Here is a 15453-nt window from a genome sequence, read left to right as displayed (position 1 = left end):
TTCAGTTCAGTTCAGTCGCTCAGTTGTCTCCAACTCTTTGCAACCCCGTGAATTGCAGCACGCCAGGCCTCCCTGTCCATCACCAACTCCTGGAGTTTACTCAAACTCATGTCCATCGAGTCGGTGATGCCATCCAACCATCTCATCCTCTGTCATCCCCTTCTCCTCCTGCCCCCAATCCCTTCCAGCATCAGTCTTTTCCAATGAGTCAACTCTTCGCATGAGGTGGCCAAAGTACTGGAGTTTCAGCTTCAGCATCAGTCCTTCCAATGAACACCCAGGACTGGTGTCCTTTAGGATGGACCGGTTGGATCTCCTTGCAGTCCAAGGGATTCTCAAGAGTCTTCTCCAACACCACAGTTCAAAAGCATCAATTCTTTGGCGCTCAGCTTTCTTCACAGTCCAACTCTCATATCCATACATGACCACTGGAAAAACCATAGCCTTGACTAGATGGACCATTGTTGGGGGATCTTCCCGACCCAGGGAGTGAACCTGGGTCTCCTGCATTGTAGGCAGACGCTTTACCGTCTGAGCCACCAGGGAAGTAGATAAAAGGATAGATTAGGGGAAATCTGTATCATCATATAACAAGTTCAAAGACACATGTTTGCATTCTCAACATTTCAGGAATCAACAAAGTATTGCGTTTAATGCCTACAGGTGGAGTTGGATAGTTCCACATGACCGACTTTGCTCTGTGTGCCCCGCCTTAATCAGGGTCAGCTGATTTGGAATTTGCCCGTCTACCTGCATTTCTGCAGAAGTTGCAGCTCACTGAAGATCTTATTTAAGCCCAAGCATGCCCTTCATCTGGGAGTACTCAGTGTAAAGAAAACTCCTTTGTCTCTAAGACGTTAAGTCCATTTCAGCAGTGGTTCCTCGGGAAGCTCTCATCAGTCCACAAGGTTACTGGGCTTTTTGACTGAAGAGCGCCTTCATTTCAGTTAGTGTCTTCACGCGCTCTCCCCGTAGAATTCCTTTAGCGGTTAGCAGATAAGGGCCACATTCCAGCCAAAAGAAGTATTTGCTCAACTCTCCCTTTGGTTTCAAGTCCCTTCCCTTTACAGAAGAAACCAGCCAGCCTGGTGGACTTGGCAGCCTAGGGCTCTTCCTTAGTACACTCATCACTACTTCTTAGTACTTTCATTGTTGCCAAAGCAGCCCAGGCCATGAAGGGGAGAAAGGTTTGGAACCACTGATCCCGGGCTGGCTGCAGAGGCCTGCCTTGTTTGCCTCACTGTTTTTGACTGAATTCCCCTCTCTCTGAATTTGTTTTAACCTATTTAAATGCTTCTGCTGGCTCTGGATCTACCACCTTTAAATTCCATTGCTGGGGGTGGCGGGGAGGAGAGGGGAAAGTGCTGTGCTGTGTTCAGTCAACTCAGTCGTGTCTGACTCTTTGTGACCCCATGGACGGCAGCCCACCAGGTTCCTCTGTCCATGGGATTCTCCAGACAAGAATACTGGAGTGGGTTGCCATTACCTCCTCCAGGGGATCTTCCTGACCCAGGGATCAAACCCAGGTCTCCCACATTGCAGGTTAATTCTTTACTGTCTTGAGCCACCAGGAAAGCCCAAGAATACGGAAGTGGGTAGCCTTTTCCTTCACCAGGGGATCTTTCCAACCCAGGAATTGAACTGAGGTCTTCTGCATTGCAAGCAGATTCTTTACCAGCTGAGCTATCAGGAAAGCCCATAAATGAACTATACTTCAATTTTTAAAAATAGCAAAAAGAAAAAAAATCTATTGGTATGCTTTCCCCCCAATGAATAATTATAGTACTAGAGTGAATTGAAATCAGGATGCCTTCATCAGCCAACCTGGCATCAGTGGTTCTAGGTAGTTCTCCCACTTTTTTTCTCCTAAACAAAGCCTGAGCCACCGTGTAAATAATCAAGTCAAAAACTGTTCCCATAATCCCATTCACAGTGCCAACTTCAGCAAGTACACAGGGTCAGATAAAAGAAAAAACTCACAAGCCTCTACATAGTATACTTACTTCAGACTTTAATAAAGTTAAAAGATATGATACAAAAATAAAAACAAAGGACAGGCAAACATCAGCGTGGTCTCAGACTCCAGGCCCAGCTTCTAGGAGCCTTCCTCCACTATACAGTCCGTGCTTCATTTTAGGTAATGAACCACCTAGACACGTGCTAGGTACCTTTGTCTCAGGGAAATCACTCTCTCACCTAAGGAGGGATATTCTCTGCCACTTCGGTCATGCAGCCCAAAGCAGGACACCTAACTTGTCTCAAGCAAGCTGGAATGGGCTGCCCCTGTCCTCTCAGATTCTAGCACAGGGCTACATTCATCGTAGTTAGTATGTTTCACTTAGGCTTGGCCAATAGGCAATGCCATAGCTCCAGGCCTCCCTGGAGATAAACAAGCACAGGGTGGCAACAAACTCCCTGGAATCCCTCCTGCAGGTCTACAAAGTTCAGTGCTCAGTTTTGCTAGTCCCAGGGCCTTTCTGGGGAGATCTCCAAGGCCTTCTCCAGGTTTCATGCTCTTTAACCGCGGTACTAACAGGACCAGTGCAGCTGCTGTGTCATGGAAAGGATTTAAGTCCACATCTGTATGACTCCAGTGCCCTCTCCTTTTGCCTCCAAAGAGAAACAAGAGTAAGAGAAACAAGAGGGTCATAAGTGGAAAGGTACTTTTGCCAGAGGTGGTAATTTACTTACCTCGAAGTTAATCCAGAGTCCCAGCTGAAAGGAAGGAGAAAGTAGAGAGTAAATACAACTATTCTCTTTGTCCTTTTAATGGGAAGCAGCGAGAACAATTTAAGGAACTAACACCCAGAACAAATTGCAATTTCCTGAGAAATCACCAGTAACTTCCCTAGGGTACTGAGTCATCAGGGTTAGTCAGGACTCCAAAGGCCTCACAAAACCAAGTCCCACAACAGAAGTATTTTATTCTAAATAATTTAAGACTGATTAATGTTTCCGCTGCTAGTACATACATGTCTTTATTACTTTGGTGTTAGCTTCCATCTTTCCTGTATCTTTTTAGGGTTTTCTCTTTTATCCATGGGTTATAAAATCTCAAAGTGACTGTGTCTTGGTGTGGGTCTTTGTACATTTACTGAACCCAGTGGACGTGTTCCAAGCTGAACACATGGACCTCCATCAGTCCTGGGAAATTATCTTCTATAATTTCTTTGGTAATTTCCTACTGCCTACTATTCTATTTTCATTCTTTCTCGTATTCCCATTATTCAGATGGGAATTTATCACCAAAGGTTTTTTTTTTTTTTTTTGCTTATATATTCTTTCCGTCCTATGGCTGTACTTTCTGGGAGACTTCCTCTTCAGCATCTTCCAACTTTCCAATAGTAATTCTAAATTCAGCAATTATACTTTCAATTTCCCACAGCTCTTTTTTTTTTTAATTTTATTTCATTTTTAAACTTTACAATATTGTATTAGTTTTGCCAAATATCGAAATGAATCCGCCACAGGTATACCTGTGTTCCCCATCCTGAACCCTCCTCCCTCCTCCCTCCCCTACCCTTCCTCTGGGTCATCCCAGTGCACCAGCCCCAAGCATCCAGTACGGTGCACGAACCTGGACTGGCGACTCGTTTCGTATGATATTATACATGTTTCAATGCTATTCTCCCAAATCTCCCCACCCTCTCCCTCTCCCACAGAGTCCATAAGACTGATCTATACATCGGTGTCTCTTTTGCTGTCTCGTACACAGGGTTATTGTTACCATCTTTCTAAATTCCATATATATGCGTTAGTATACTGTATTGGTGTTTTTCTTTCTGGCTTACTTCACTCTGTATAATAGGTTCCAGTTTCATCCATCTCATTAGAACTGATTCAAATGTATTCTTTTTAATGGCTGAGTAATACTCCATTGTGTATATGTACTACAGCTTTCTTATCCATTCGTCTGCTGATGGACATCTAGGTTGCTTCCATGTCCTGGCTATTATAAAAACAGTGCTGTGATGAACATTGGGGTACACGTGTCTCTTTCCCTTCTGGTTTCCTCAGTGTGTATGCCCAGCAGTGGGATTGCTGGATCATAAGGCAGTTCTATTTCCAGTTTTTTAAGGAATCTCCACACTGTTCTCCATAGTGGCTGCACTAGTTTGCGTTCCCACCAACAGTGCAAGAGGGTTCCCTTTTCTCCACACCCTCTCCAGCATTGATTGCTTGTTTTTGTTGTCTATTTCTTTCACGAGATCTAATTTTCTTAGCCAAGATAATTTTTTAAAATCTCTACTGCAATACTGTCAAACGACAAAACTAAAATAACAAGTTTGTTGCTCTTCAGTCAAGGGAAAACAATCCGTGGACTGGAGGAGCACAGCGTCTCACGGCAATGGAGTGCTGCTCCAAAGGGAAGGGCGGAGGTCGAGGGGAGAGTGAAGGTAGGTTTCATAGGGAAGAGGCATGATTGGTCAGGAGGTCAAGGATTCATTAAAGGGTAACATGTCCTGTTTTCTAGGGTCAGGCAATCTAGGTAAAGCTGAGTTGGGGTGATTCTGATTGGTGTATACTAGGTTTCGTTGTCAGGCGTTTCCTGAAAGTGCTGGCTGACCTGGATTTAGATTTGTGACTTGGGCCAGGTCACTGAGGTCGTCCCCATTTTCTGGGTCTGATGTGCAAACTATCTTTATCAGTACTAATCCAAATAGTGTTCATCTGTTTCCTGAATGATCTGTTTCCTCCAAGGCTAATTACTATTTACCTTTATGTTGAGATTTTTCACATTACCAGCTTTCCTCCAATGTGTAGAGACCCAGGGTTTTCAATTCATGTTTGAAAATTAGGTGATTGCAAAGCTGACTGATCAAAATTCTGGTTAAAGAGCCTGATTAAAAGCCACATGAGTGTGATCTGAACTTTACGGAGGAAGATAGGGGAGCTAATACTTGCCCAGGAGAAGCCCTCAACTTCAGAGAAACACCTCAGAAAATGATTTCAAGTCAGTTGTAAAGTCAGAGATAGCAGTTGAAAACTCATCTAAGGAACATAAAAAGACCAGTTCTTGAAGGATTCTTTGTTTGGGGATACCCAGGACCCACACTAGCTCCTCTAAGTCAGTTTAATTCCTTTTTTTTTTTTTTTTAGAAGAGAAGAACCACTAATGTTTTGCCTTAGTGATAAGACCTGCATAGTCAACAGTCTGATGGTGAGGCAGACGGAGCTGGCAGTCTCTCAGAGATTTTTCAGTTAGTCCCTTGGCTTTCCTGCCCGCCTTCTTAGCTGGCATTCTGGGCCACCTGCTGCTCCAGGGTTCTCTACAAGGTACAGTCTCCCAGGTGTTACATGTGTATTCAGGCTGCGGGCTCTGTCAGTCTGCTTCATTGGTTACTATTATTCTATTTGAGTTTCCATCTTCCAAAAATGTGTTAAAATATTCTGTGTGCTGATGGTCCCCTCCTGCTTTCTTAATTTTTCTGGGTTTATAATTTCAAAAATCATTTCAATAATATTATGCATAATAACTAAAATTTGTTTAGCGCCTACTACTTGCCAGGCACAGTTCTAAGCACCTTAGATATGTCCATTTAATCCCTTTAACAGTCCAAATGAAGTAGCTGTTTTTATTATCTCCATTTTACAGATGAGGAAACCCAGGTATACAGGGGTTCTGATTAATCAGTCTGGCAATGGAGTTTACACTTTTAGCCACTGTTCCATAAAGCCTACTACATATTAAGAAAAGGCAAAAACAGGTGTCCCTCTCCATTTTGGTAGTTCGGCCAGTTGCTGAGTTAGAGATAAACTGTTACCAGCCTCATTGGCACGTAAACTCTTCTGGCCAAGCCCTGTTTCCACAAGGCCATCTACTCAGCCTAGGAGCAATCATTGTTAAATAGTTGACTCCTTCTAACTTTCGTATTAACACATATAACATTACAATGACAGTGTTTTTTAGGACACTTGCCCTGGTACATCCAGCTGCTTATGCTGCTAAGTCGCTTCAGTCGTGTCCGACTCTGTGCAACCCCATAGACGGCAGCCCACCAGGCTCCCCCATCCCTGGGATTCTCCTGGCAAGAACAATGGAGTGGATTGCCATTTCCTTCTCCAATGCATGCAAGTGAAAAGTGAAAGTGAAGTCGCTCAGTCGTGTCCGACCCTCAGCGACCCCATGGATTGCAGCTCACCAGGCTCCTCCGCCCATGGGATTTTCCAGGCAGGAGTACTGGAGTGGGGCGCCATCGCCTTCTCTGATCCAGCTGCTTAAGGACCAACAATTCTTTCTACAGAAGTTCAGAGGTCAGGGGGAACTCTACATTGCTGACCCTTCTGCTGATAAAATTTTGCCCCATCAACCTACTCCTCACCTATAATATTATATACACCAATCACACTACATTTATTTTAGCACCTTGTAGATTTTGTTACCCTTATAAATTGAATTTTTTTTTTTTTTTTTACTATTCTATCTTCTAAATGTTTATTGATGATATATAGGACTCCTGGTCTACTTTTAACATCTGATTGTAAATATTTTTGAATTTTCTAAGTAGATATTTGTATTATCTGAATATTATGATGGTTTTGTCTTTAGCATCATTTTGTTTTCTTTTTGAATCAAGTATATCCTTTAATACAATATTGCTTAATAACAGCAATAATAGATATCTTGACTTCGGCAGTTTGAAGATATCTAGTAGATATCCTTTATCAGTTGAAAGAGCTTCTCTTTTACTCCTAGTGACAGGAAAAACATCTGCACAGTCTTAACTGGAAAAAGATATACATACCACCTCTATATAGCAGAAAGGGGAAAAAAAATCTCCAAAGAAAGAAAATGTGGGTAGCCAAAAAACAGACACATATGTCCACAACACAATCAGAAAGAGAATCTGACGTTTTGAGTTTTAAAATACTATTTTCAATGCCTTTTTTTAACCAAAACATGCAAACACATCTAGAGAGCAGTATCATTTAGCCATTTTAGGGCATAGGTATGTATCTCACTGTGGCTTTAACTTAATGACTTAATTGCCTATTCATATATTTCCTTTGGTAAGGTGATCAGATCTCTTGCCCATTTCTTAATTACTTTTTGGTTGCATCAGGTCTTCCTTGCTGCTCGTGGGCTTTTTCTAGTTGCAGAGTTGGGGCTACTCTCTAGTTGTGGTATGCTGGCTTCTTAATTGTGGCCTAAGAACTGGTTTCTCTCATTGCGGAGTACGGGCTCTAGGTGCACAGGCTTCAGGAGTTGTGGCACATGAGCTTAGCTGCTCGGTGGCATGTGGGATCTTCCTGGACCAGGGATTGAACCTGAGTCTCTTCCACTGGCAGACGGATTCTCATCCACTGTACCACCAGGGAAGTCCTTGTCCATTTTTAAGTTGGGTTGTTTAGTAGGATTCTGGGGTGGTGCTTGACAGTACTGCTGTCCTCATGGTAGAATGAGCTCACCAAAGTGGCTGCCACCAGCATCTCTGTCCCCAGGGAGTGACTGGAGATGTGAGCGTGCACAGCCACACCTGCGAGGGAAAGCCAGTAACGTCAAGGCTGGCTGTAATCTGTGGAACATCTTGTCATGTGGGGATAGGCACAAAACTGAATTTTTCTACCAAGCATCTGGCCACTTGTTTTTAGCCATGGTCCCTGGGTCTTGGCTGAATGAAAGTGGTCAGTGTTGGTGGCAAACTGAGAGACCACATGGGACAGGGTCATGCCAACTTTGCAGATGCCAAGTATATGTGCAATTTAAGCAGTCACCTGGATCTGAGTAAGAAGGCTCAGCTTGTGGGGTTCCTCACTGTTGATTTACATGTTTGCTGAGATTTCCACAGCAACCAGTCTCCTTCAGCAGATCTGACACTAAAGGGCATGGCCTCTGGATTGAAATGTTTTAAGTTTTAAAGTAATAGTATTTTCAATGCCTTTTTTTAACCAAAACATGCATCCACACCTAGAGAGCAGTATCATTTCGCCATTTTACAGCACAGGCATGTATCTCATTGTGCTTTAATTTAATGACTGAATTGGTTATTCATATATTTCTTTAAGGCCTCTGGACCTTGACGACCTGCTTTCAAGGCGTGCATCAGTACAGAAGCCAGGCAGGCAGCTGGGCACCCTGTCAGCACTCTCTACTTGTGTGGGGGCCTGAGCAAGAATCCCTTGTCTGTGCAAATGTGTACAGGTGGAATTCCACAGAGGTGGAATCTGTCCTTGTGGGTGCTGCTAGTCTGAGAGCCTGTGCCTCAGGGTGTCTCACTTCTGTACAGGAGGCCATGGCAAAGAATGAGCCAAGTTGGGAAAGCTGTGCTTTTCAGATGAGAGGATAAAAGACATCATGAGAAAAATATCAAATATTCCTGAAGCTGGTTGAACACCAGAAAGAGTATGCAACAATCAAGAAATGAGGTCTAACAAAGCCTGCAGGTGCTAATGCCAGATTTTATGTCATTGCAGTGGGGACCTTGGTCCTTGCGGCATATACTGGGGACCCTTAGACATCATTTCATGATTCTGTACTGTCTTTCAATTTAAAAAGACCTGGGACGTGTGCAGTCAGAAAAAACAGTAAAAACAAGATAAATTGGTCATTTACCGTTTATTATTGAGCTGCAAGAATTGTTTATGTATTTTTAGACACTAGTCCTCTGTTATATGTTTGCACTGCAAACATGTTCTCCCCATCTATGAACTCTTTTTGCTTTCTTAATGGAGTATTCCAAAGCAGATATTTTAAATTTTGATGAAGTCTGACTTTAATTTTCTCCTTTTAAGATAGATGCTCTTTGTGTCCTAAGAAATCATCACCTACTCTTAAGGTTGTGATGATGCTCTAAAAATAAACATTTGTGTGGTTTTAAAAAATTAGCTGTCAACATTTAAAACTTTAAAGTCCAGATTTTCAGTTTCTTTTTAAATATTAAAATATACAGTCTGAGGGAAACTACATTTTCAGAAATAAAAAATAGGTTGGAGCTGAGTAATAGTTACCTCCTTTGAAAAAACTGTTTTCTTCTGGACCAGGTAACAGATGCCCATGTATAAAATTCAAAAGGTAGAAAAGGGTGTACCGAGAAGACTACATCTCTCTACCCCTGCTCCATCCAGAGGCTGCCTCCTGCAGATGGAACCAGCACTTTTCAGGTGCTTACCACTTTGCATTAACCTGGCTCCTTTTCAAGTATTTGCATAACCTGTCCAGTCCCCTCGGGCATTTGAATTTGCACCAGGGCCCATTTCACAGCCTCTCTTCTGCATTCCCACGCACTTGGCAAATCCTCAGCACTGTCACATGGACCTCTTCACAGGTCTGCCTCTTAGGCTGGGAGGGTCACAGGGCCGCAAGGCCAGGGTTTGTTTCCTCTTCTTGGTATCTATATCCAGACACCTAGGGTCTCATCAGACAGACAGCAGATGTACAAGGTTTGCTGAGTGAACTAATGGATAAATGAACAAACTGTGCATTACTTCCTGTGCCCTGGCCTGAGATGTGACTCAAGTAACAATTTAGTCAGGTGAAATCAAGAATTTATATCCCATAAGAATTCCATCTATGTCCCCACCCCACCGTGTAACAGGTCTCCATAGAACCGAATTGGAACACATGGAAAGAAAACAATGACTCTCCTATTCTTACAGAACTGGACCCAAAGGGGTATCAGGACACTCTGAGGCTACTTCTCAGATGCATGACAATCTCCTATGCTCTTTTCTTCCTTACTATAGGCCCTAGGGACTCATGGTTCTTGCCCTTTCTCCTAAACGCTCACCACTACAGACAGGGGAATTCCACTGACCCACTTCCCAAGGGCTGGTTGTACCACCCTTTCTTTTCACCATTCATGAATGCTTTCATGTTATAAGTGTTGTGATTGTTACAGAGATATAGACAGCTGAACACAGAGAGGACCACAAACAAGGAATTTCACAAATTGAGAAATCTTACAAAATGTTTACAGTTCCTCTTCCCTACTGCCACTCTGAGCAACAGTGAAAGTGAAAGTCACTCAGTCATGTCTGACTCTTTGTGACCCCATGGACTATACAGTCCATGGAATTCTCCAGGCCAGAATATTGGAGTGGGTTGCCATGCCTTCCTCCAGGGGATCTTCCCAACCCAGGGATCGAACCCAGGTCTCCCACATTGCAGGCGGATTCTTTACCAGCTGAGCCACAAGGGAAGCCCAAGAATACTGGAGTGGGTAGCCTATCCCTTCTCCAGGGGATCTTCCTAATGCAGGAATCGAACTGGGGTCTCCTGCATTGTAGGTGGATTCTTTACCAACTGATCTATCAGGGAAGCCACCTCTGAGCAGCAGAATCCCTGTTTTTCCCTCACTGTGTCAACACAAGTTAGTGTTCCAACTGTGACCTGTACTCAGATGTACAGTGGATCAACTTGTAAGCCTCAGATGCAAGACTTAGCATGCTTTTAATCTAATTACTTATCTTCTTCAGCCTCCACACAGTACTGCCATCTTCACCTTGCAGTTACTATAGGGCAAACACGGTCACGACAAACACAAACAGTGCACATCCTGCCACGTACACTTGGAACATATGTACCCAAATAAATAAAAAAGCAATTTTACTACAGTTCATCTTCAACCCCCAGCTCCATACCCACAGCTTTATTTGATGAACATGATTGATTTCAGGTCCTTAACTAATAACTAACATTCGTTACTTTATTTTGTCTTACCACAACTTCCCAGGATTCCATAAATTTTACTATTTTTGAATACTAAACTATATAAAAATATTTTAAAATAATTCTTACTCTCATCCATTGTTCTCTAGTTTCCTATGTATTCTTCCAGTGTTTCCTTTTTTTTTAAACTTTATTCTTTTGGCTGCATGGTGTAGCTTGTGAGATCTTAGTTCCCCAACCAGGGATTGAACCTGTGCCCGCTGCGTTGGAAGCACAGAGTCCTAACCACTGGGCAGCCGGGGAATTCCCTTATTTTTTTTTTTAAAGATTTATTTATTTTTTGGCTGTCGTGGCTCTTGGCTGCTGTGCACAGGCTTCTCAAGTTGCTGGTGCAGGCCTCTCCTTGCGCTGGCTTCTCCTGTGGAGGAGCACAGGCCCCAGGCCTGTGGGCTGCAGTAGCTGCGGCTCCTGGGCCCTGGAGCGCAGGCTCAGTACTTGTGGTGCATGGGCTCAGCTGCTCCAAGGCACGTGGGATCTTCCCGGACCAGGGGTTGAACAGGTGTCCCTTATGTTCCAAGACTGATTCTTAACCATTACACCACCAGGGAGGCCCCCAAATTCCCTCATTAAAAAACACAAAAAACAGCTTTCGTGACATACACTTCACACACCATACAACTCAGCCTATTCAAAGTGTTTAATTCAGTGGTTTTTAGTGCAATCACAGAGTTGAACAATCATCACCACAATCAATCTTACATTTTCATCAGTCCAAAAACAAACTCCATATTCATTAACACTCACTCTTGCCCCTAGCTGTCTGTAGTGTTCCCTTGTGATCTTTATTTCTGTGAGGTCCAAAGTGATGTTTCCTCTTTCACTCTTGATTTCAGTAATTTGAGTCCTCTTTTTCTCTTGGTCAGCTTAGCGAAATATTTGTCAAGTGGTTGGACTAACTTTTGGTTTCACTGATTTCCTCTATTGCTTTCCACTGCTGCTTCTTTCAAATACAAATATATATTCTTATTTTTCTTTCTTCCTTACATAGCAGGTAGCATATTATATATCCTGAACACTAGTATATTCTGAAGGGTTCACTTTTGGTAGAAGGAAAATGATCCTCAACAGATCTAAGCTATAAGAATAAATCAAGAGCCAAGAAAGTGGTAAATAGGTGATAAAATCATAATAAACACTAACTGGTTAAAACAAATATAAATGTCTAGTGAAACACCAAAAGAAATATACAATGGTAATAATATATAAGGAAGGAAGGAGGCAAATGAGGTTAAATAAATTATCTGTGGGGAGGGCAAAGGTACAAGTTAACTTTAGGTCTGATGTTATGTAGGAGTATTGGAAGCAATGCTTCCCCAGATTCTCCTGGCCACTTCTTTCTTTCCATGGTGCTGCCTGCCTCCACCTCTGCACTGCTGCTGTCTTTGCCCAGCTTCCTGAGCTGGCTGGAGTCCAAACTGAAATGCACCAAGCCTATCTGACTTTACAGAATTGGCTGCAATGCCATACCACTGACTTTAGTTCAGTTCAGGTCAGTCGCTCAGTCATGTCCAACTCTTTGCAACCCCATGGACTGCAGCACGCCAGGCTTCCTTGTCCATCACCAACTCCGGGAGCTTGCTCAAGTTCATGTTCATTGAGTCAGTGATGTCATTCAACCATCTTATCCTCTGTCGTCCCCTTCTCCTCCTGCCTTCAATCTTTCCCAGCATCAGGGTCTTTTCAAATGAATCAGTTCTTTGCATCAGGTGGCCAAAGTATTGGAGCTTCAGCTTCAGCATCAGCCCTTCCAATGAATATTCAGGACTGATTTCCTTTAGGATGGACTGGTTTGATCTCTTTGCAGTCCAAGGAACTCTCAAGAGTTTTCTCCAAAACCACAGTTCAAAAGCATCAAATCTTCAATGCTCAACTTTCTTTATGGTCCAACTCTCACATCCATACATGACTACTGGAAAAACCATAGCTTTAAGTATATGGACCTTTGTCAGCAAAGTAATGTCTCTGCTTTTAAATATGCTGTCTAGGTTGGTCATAGCTTTTCTTCCAAGGAGCAGGCCTCTTAATTTCATGGCTGCAGTTACCATATGCAGTGATTTTGAAGCCCACGAATATAAAGTCTGTAGCTCTTTCCACTGTTACCCCATCTATTGCTGTGGAGTGATGGGACCGGATGCCATGATCTTTGTTTTTTGAATGCTGAGTTTTAAGCCAGCTTTTTTCATTCTACTCTTTCACTTTCATCAAGAGGCTCTTTAGATCTTTTTCTCTTTCTGCCATAAGGGTGGTGTCATCTGCATGTCTTAGGTTATTGATATTTCTCCTGGCAATCTTGATTTCAGCTTGTGCTCCCTTCAGCCCAGTGTTTCTCATGATGTACTCTACATATAAGTTAAATAAGCAGGGTGACAATATACAACCTTGACGTACTCCTTTCCCAATTTGGAACCAGTCTGTTGTTCCATGTCTGGTTCTAACTGTTGCTTCCTGACCTGTATACAGATTTCTCAGGAGGCAGGTCAGGTGGTCTGGTATTCCCATGTCTTTCAGAATTTTCCACAGTTTGTTGTGATCCACACAGTAAAAGGCTTTGGCGTAGTCAATGAAGTGGAAGTTTTTCTGGAATTCTCTTGCTTTTTCTATGATCAAACAGATGTTGGCAATTTGATCTCTGGTTCTTCTGCCTTTTCTAAATCCAGCTTGAACATCTGGAAGTTCTCAGTTAACATACTGTTGAAGACTAGCCTGGAGAATTTTGAGCATTACTTTGCTAGCATGTGAGATGAGTGCAATCGTGTGGTGGTTTGAACATTCTTTGGCATTGCCTTTCTTTGGGATTGGAAGGAAAACTGATTTTTCCAGTCCTGTGGCCACTGCTGAGTTTTCCAGATTTGCTGGCATATTGATTGCAGCACTTTCACAGCATCATCTTTTAGGATTTGAAATAGTTCAACTGTAATTCCATCACTTTCAGTAGCTTTGTTTGCAGTGATGCTTCCTAAGGCCCACTTGACTTCACATTCCAGGATGTCTGGCTCTAGGTGAGTGATCACACCATCATGATTATCTGGGTCGTGAAGATCTTTTTTGTACAGTTCTTCTATGTATTCTTGCCACCTCTTCTTAATATCTTCTGCTTCTGCTAGGTCCATACCATTTCTGTCCTTTATTATGCCCATCTTTGCATGAAATGTTCCCTTGGTATCTCTAATTTTCTTGAAGAGATAGCTACTCTTTCCCATTCTATTGTTTTCCTCTATTTCTTCACATTGATCACTTAGGAAGGCTTTCTTATGTCTCCTTGCTATTCTTTAGAACTCTGCATTCTGATGGATATATCTTTCCTTTTCTCTTTTGCCTTTCATTTCTCTTTTTTTCTCGGCTATTTGTAATGCCTCCTCAGACAACCATTTTGCCTTTTTCCACTTCTTTTTCTTGGGGATGATTTTGATCACAGCCTCCTGTACATTGTCAGGAACCTTCTTCCATAATTCTTCAGGCACTCTATCAGATCTAATCCCTTGAAACTATTTGTCACTTCTACTGTACAATTGTAAGGGATTTGATTTAGGTCATACCTGAATGGTCTAGTGGTTTTCCCTACTTTCTTCAATTTAAGTCTGAATTTTGCAATAAGGAGTTCATGATCTGAGCCTCAGTCAGTTCTTGGTCTTTTTTTTGCTGACTCTATAGAGCTTCTCCATCTTTGGCTGCAAAGAATAGAATCAATCTGATTTCAGTATTGACCATCTGGTGATGTCTATGTGTAGAGTCTTCTCTTGTGTTGTTGGAAGAGGGTGTTTGCTATGACCAGTGCATTCTCTTGGCAAAACTCTTTTAGCCTTTGTTCTGCTTCATTTTTGTACTCCAAGGCCAAACGTGCCTGTTATTCCAGGTATCTCTTGACTTCCTACCTTTGCATTCCAGTCCCCTATGATGAAAAGGACATCTTTTTTTGGTGTTAGTTCTAGAAGGTCTTGTAGGTCTTCATAGAACCATTCAACTTTAGCTTCTTTGGCATTAGTAGTTGAGGCATAGTCTTGGATTACTGTGATATTGAATGGTTTGCCTTGGAAACAAATAGAGATCATTCTGTTGTTTTTGAGATTACACCCAAGTACTGCATTTCACACTCCTCTGTTGACTATAAGGGATACTCCATTTCTTCTAAGGGATTCTTGCCCACAGTAGTAGATGTAACAGTCATCTGAATTAAATTTGCCCCTTCCAGTCCATTTTAGTTTGCTGATTCCTAAAATGTCAATGTTCACTCTTGCCATCTCCTGTTTGACCACTTCCAATTTACCTTGATTTGTGGGCCTAACATTTCAGGTTCCTATGCAACACTATTCTTTACAGCATCAGACTTCACTTGCATCACCAGGCACATCCACAACTGGGTGGTGTTTTCGCTTTGCCTCAGCCTCTTCATTCTTTCCTGAGCTATTTCTCCACTCTTCTCCAGTAGCATATTAGGCACCTACTGACCTAGGGAGTTCATCTTTCAGTGTCCTATCTTTTTGCCTTTTCATACTGTTCATGGGGTTCTCAAGGCAAGCATACTGAAGTGGTTTGCCATTCCCTTCTCCAGTGGACCATGTTTTTTCAGAACTGTCCACTATGACCTGTCCGTCTTGGGTGGCCCTACACAGCATGGCTCATAGTTTCATTGAGTTAGACAAGGCTGTGGTCCATGTGATCAGTTTGCTTAGTTTTCTGATTGTGGTTTTCATTCTGTCTGCCCTCTGAAGGATAAGGATAAGAGGCTGGTGGAAGCTTCCTGATGAGAGGGACTGGCTGTGGGGGAATCTGAGTCTTGCTCTGAT

The 15453-nt window shown here is 42.7% G+C and overlaps 1 protein-coding gene across 8 annotated transcripts in view; it reads right to left on the bottom strand.

Moving 5' to 3' along the window:
* The window catches only part of LOC102285488 (general transcription factor IIH subunit 2), an 85336-nt gene that overhangs the window by 40910 nt on the left and 28973 nt on the right, over positions 1–15453 (bottom strand). For 2 of the 8 annotated variants that reach the window (XM_070357567.1, XM_070357560.1), the window contains one exon: positions 2692–2715. In XM_070357567.1, coding sequence (XP_070213668.1) covers positions 2699–2715 — 17 coding nt within the window. In that variant the 3' untranslated portion in view covers positions 2692–2698. Of the gene's footprint in view, positions 1–2073; positions 2611–2691; positions 2716–8571; positions 9396–10009; positions 14697–15453 lie in introns of those variants that run through there. The other 6 variants (XM_070357568.1, XM_070357563.1, XM_070357561.1 and 3 more) reach the window with 6 other exon arrangements.

Source organism: Bos mutus, chromosome 20 (assembly GCF_027580195.1).
Source record: "Bos mutus isolate GX-2022 chromosome 20, NWIPB_WYAK_1.1, whole genome shotgun sequence".
NCBI lineage: Eukaryota > Metazoa > Chordata > Mammalia > Artiodactyla > Bovidae > Bos > Bos mutus.
The sequence above is the reverse complement of the archived record's forward strand: the minus strand, read 5'-3'. Positions and strand labels throughout refer to the sequence as shown.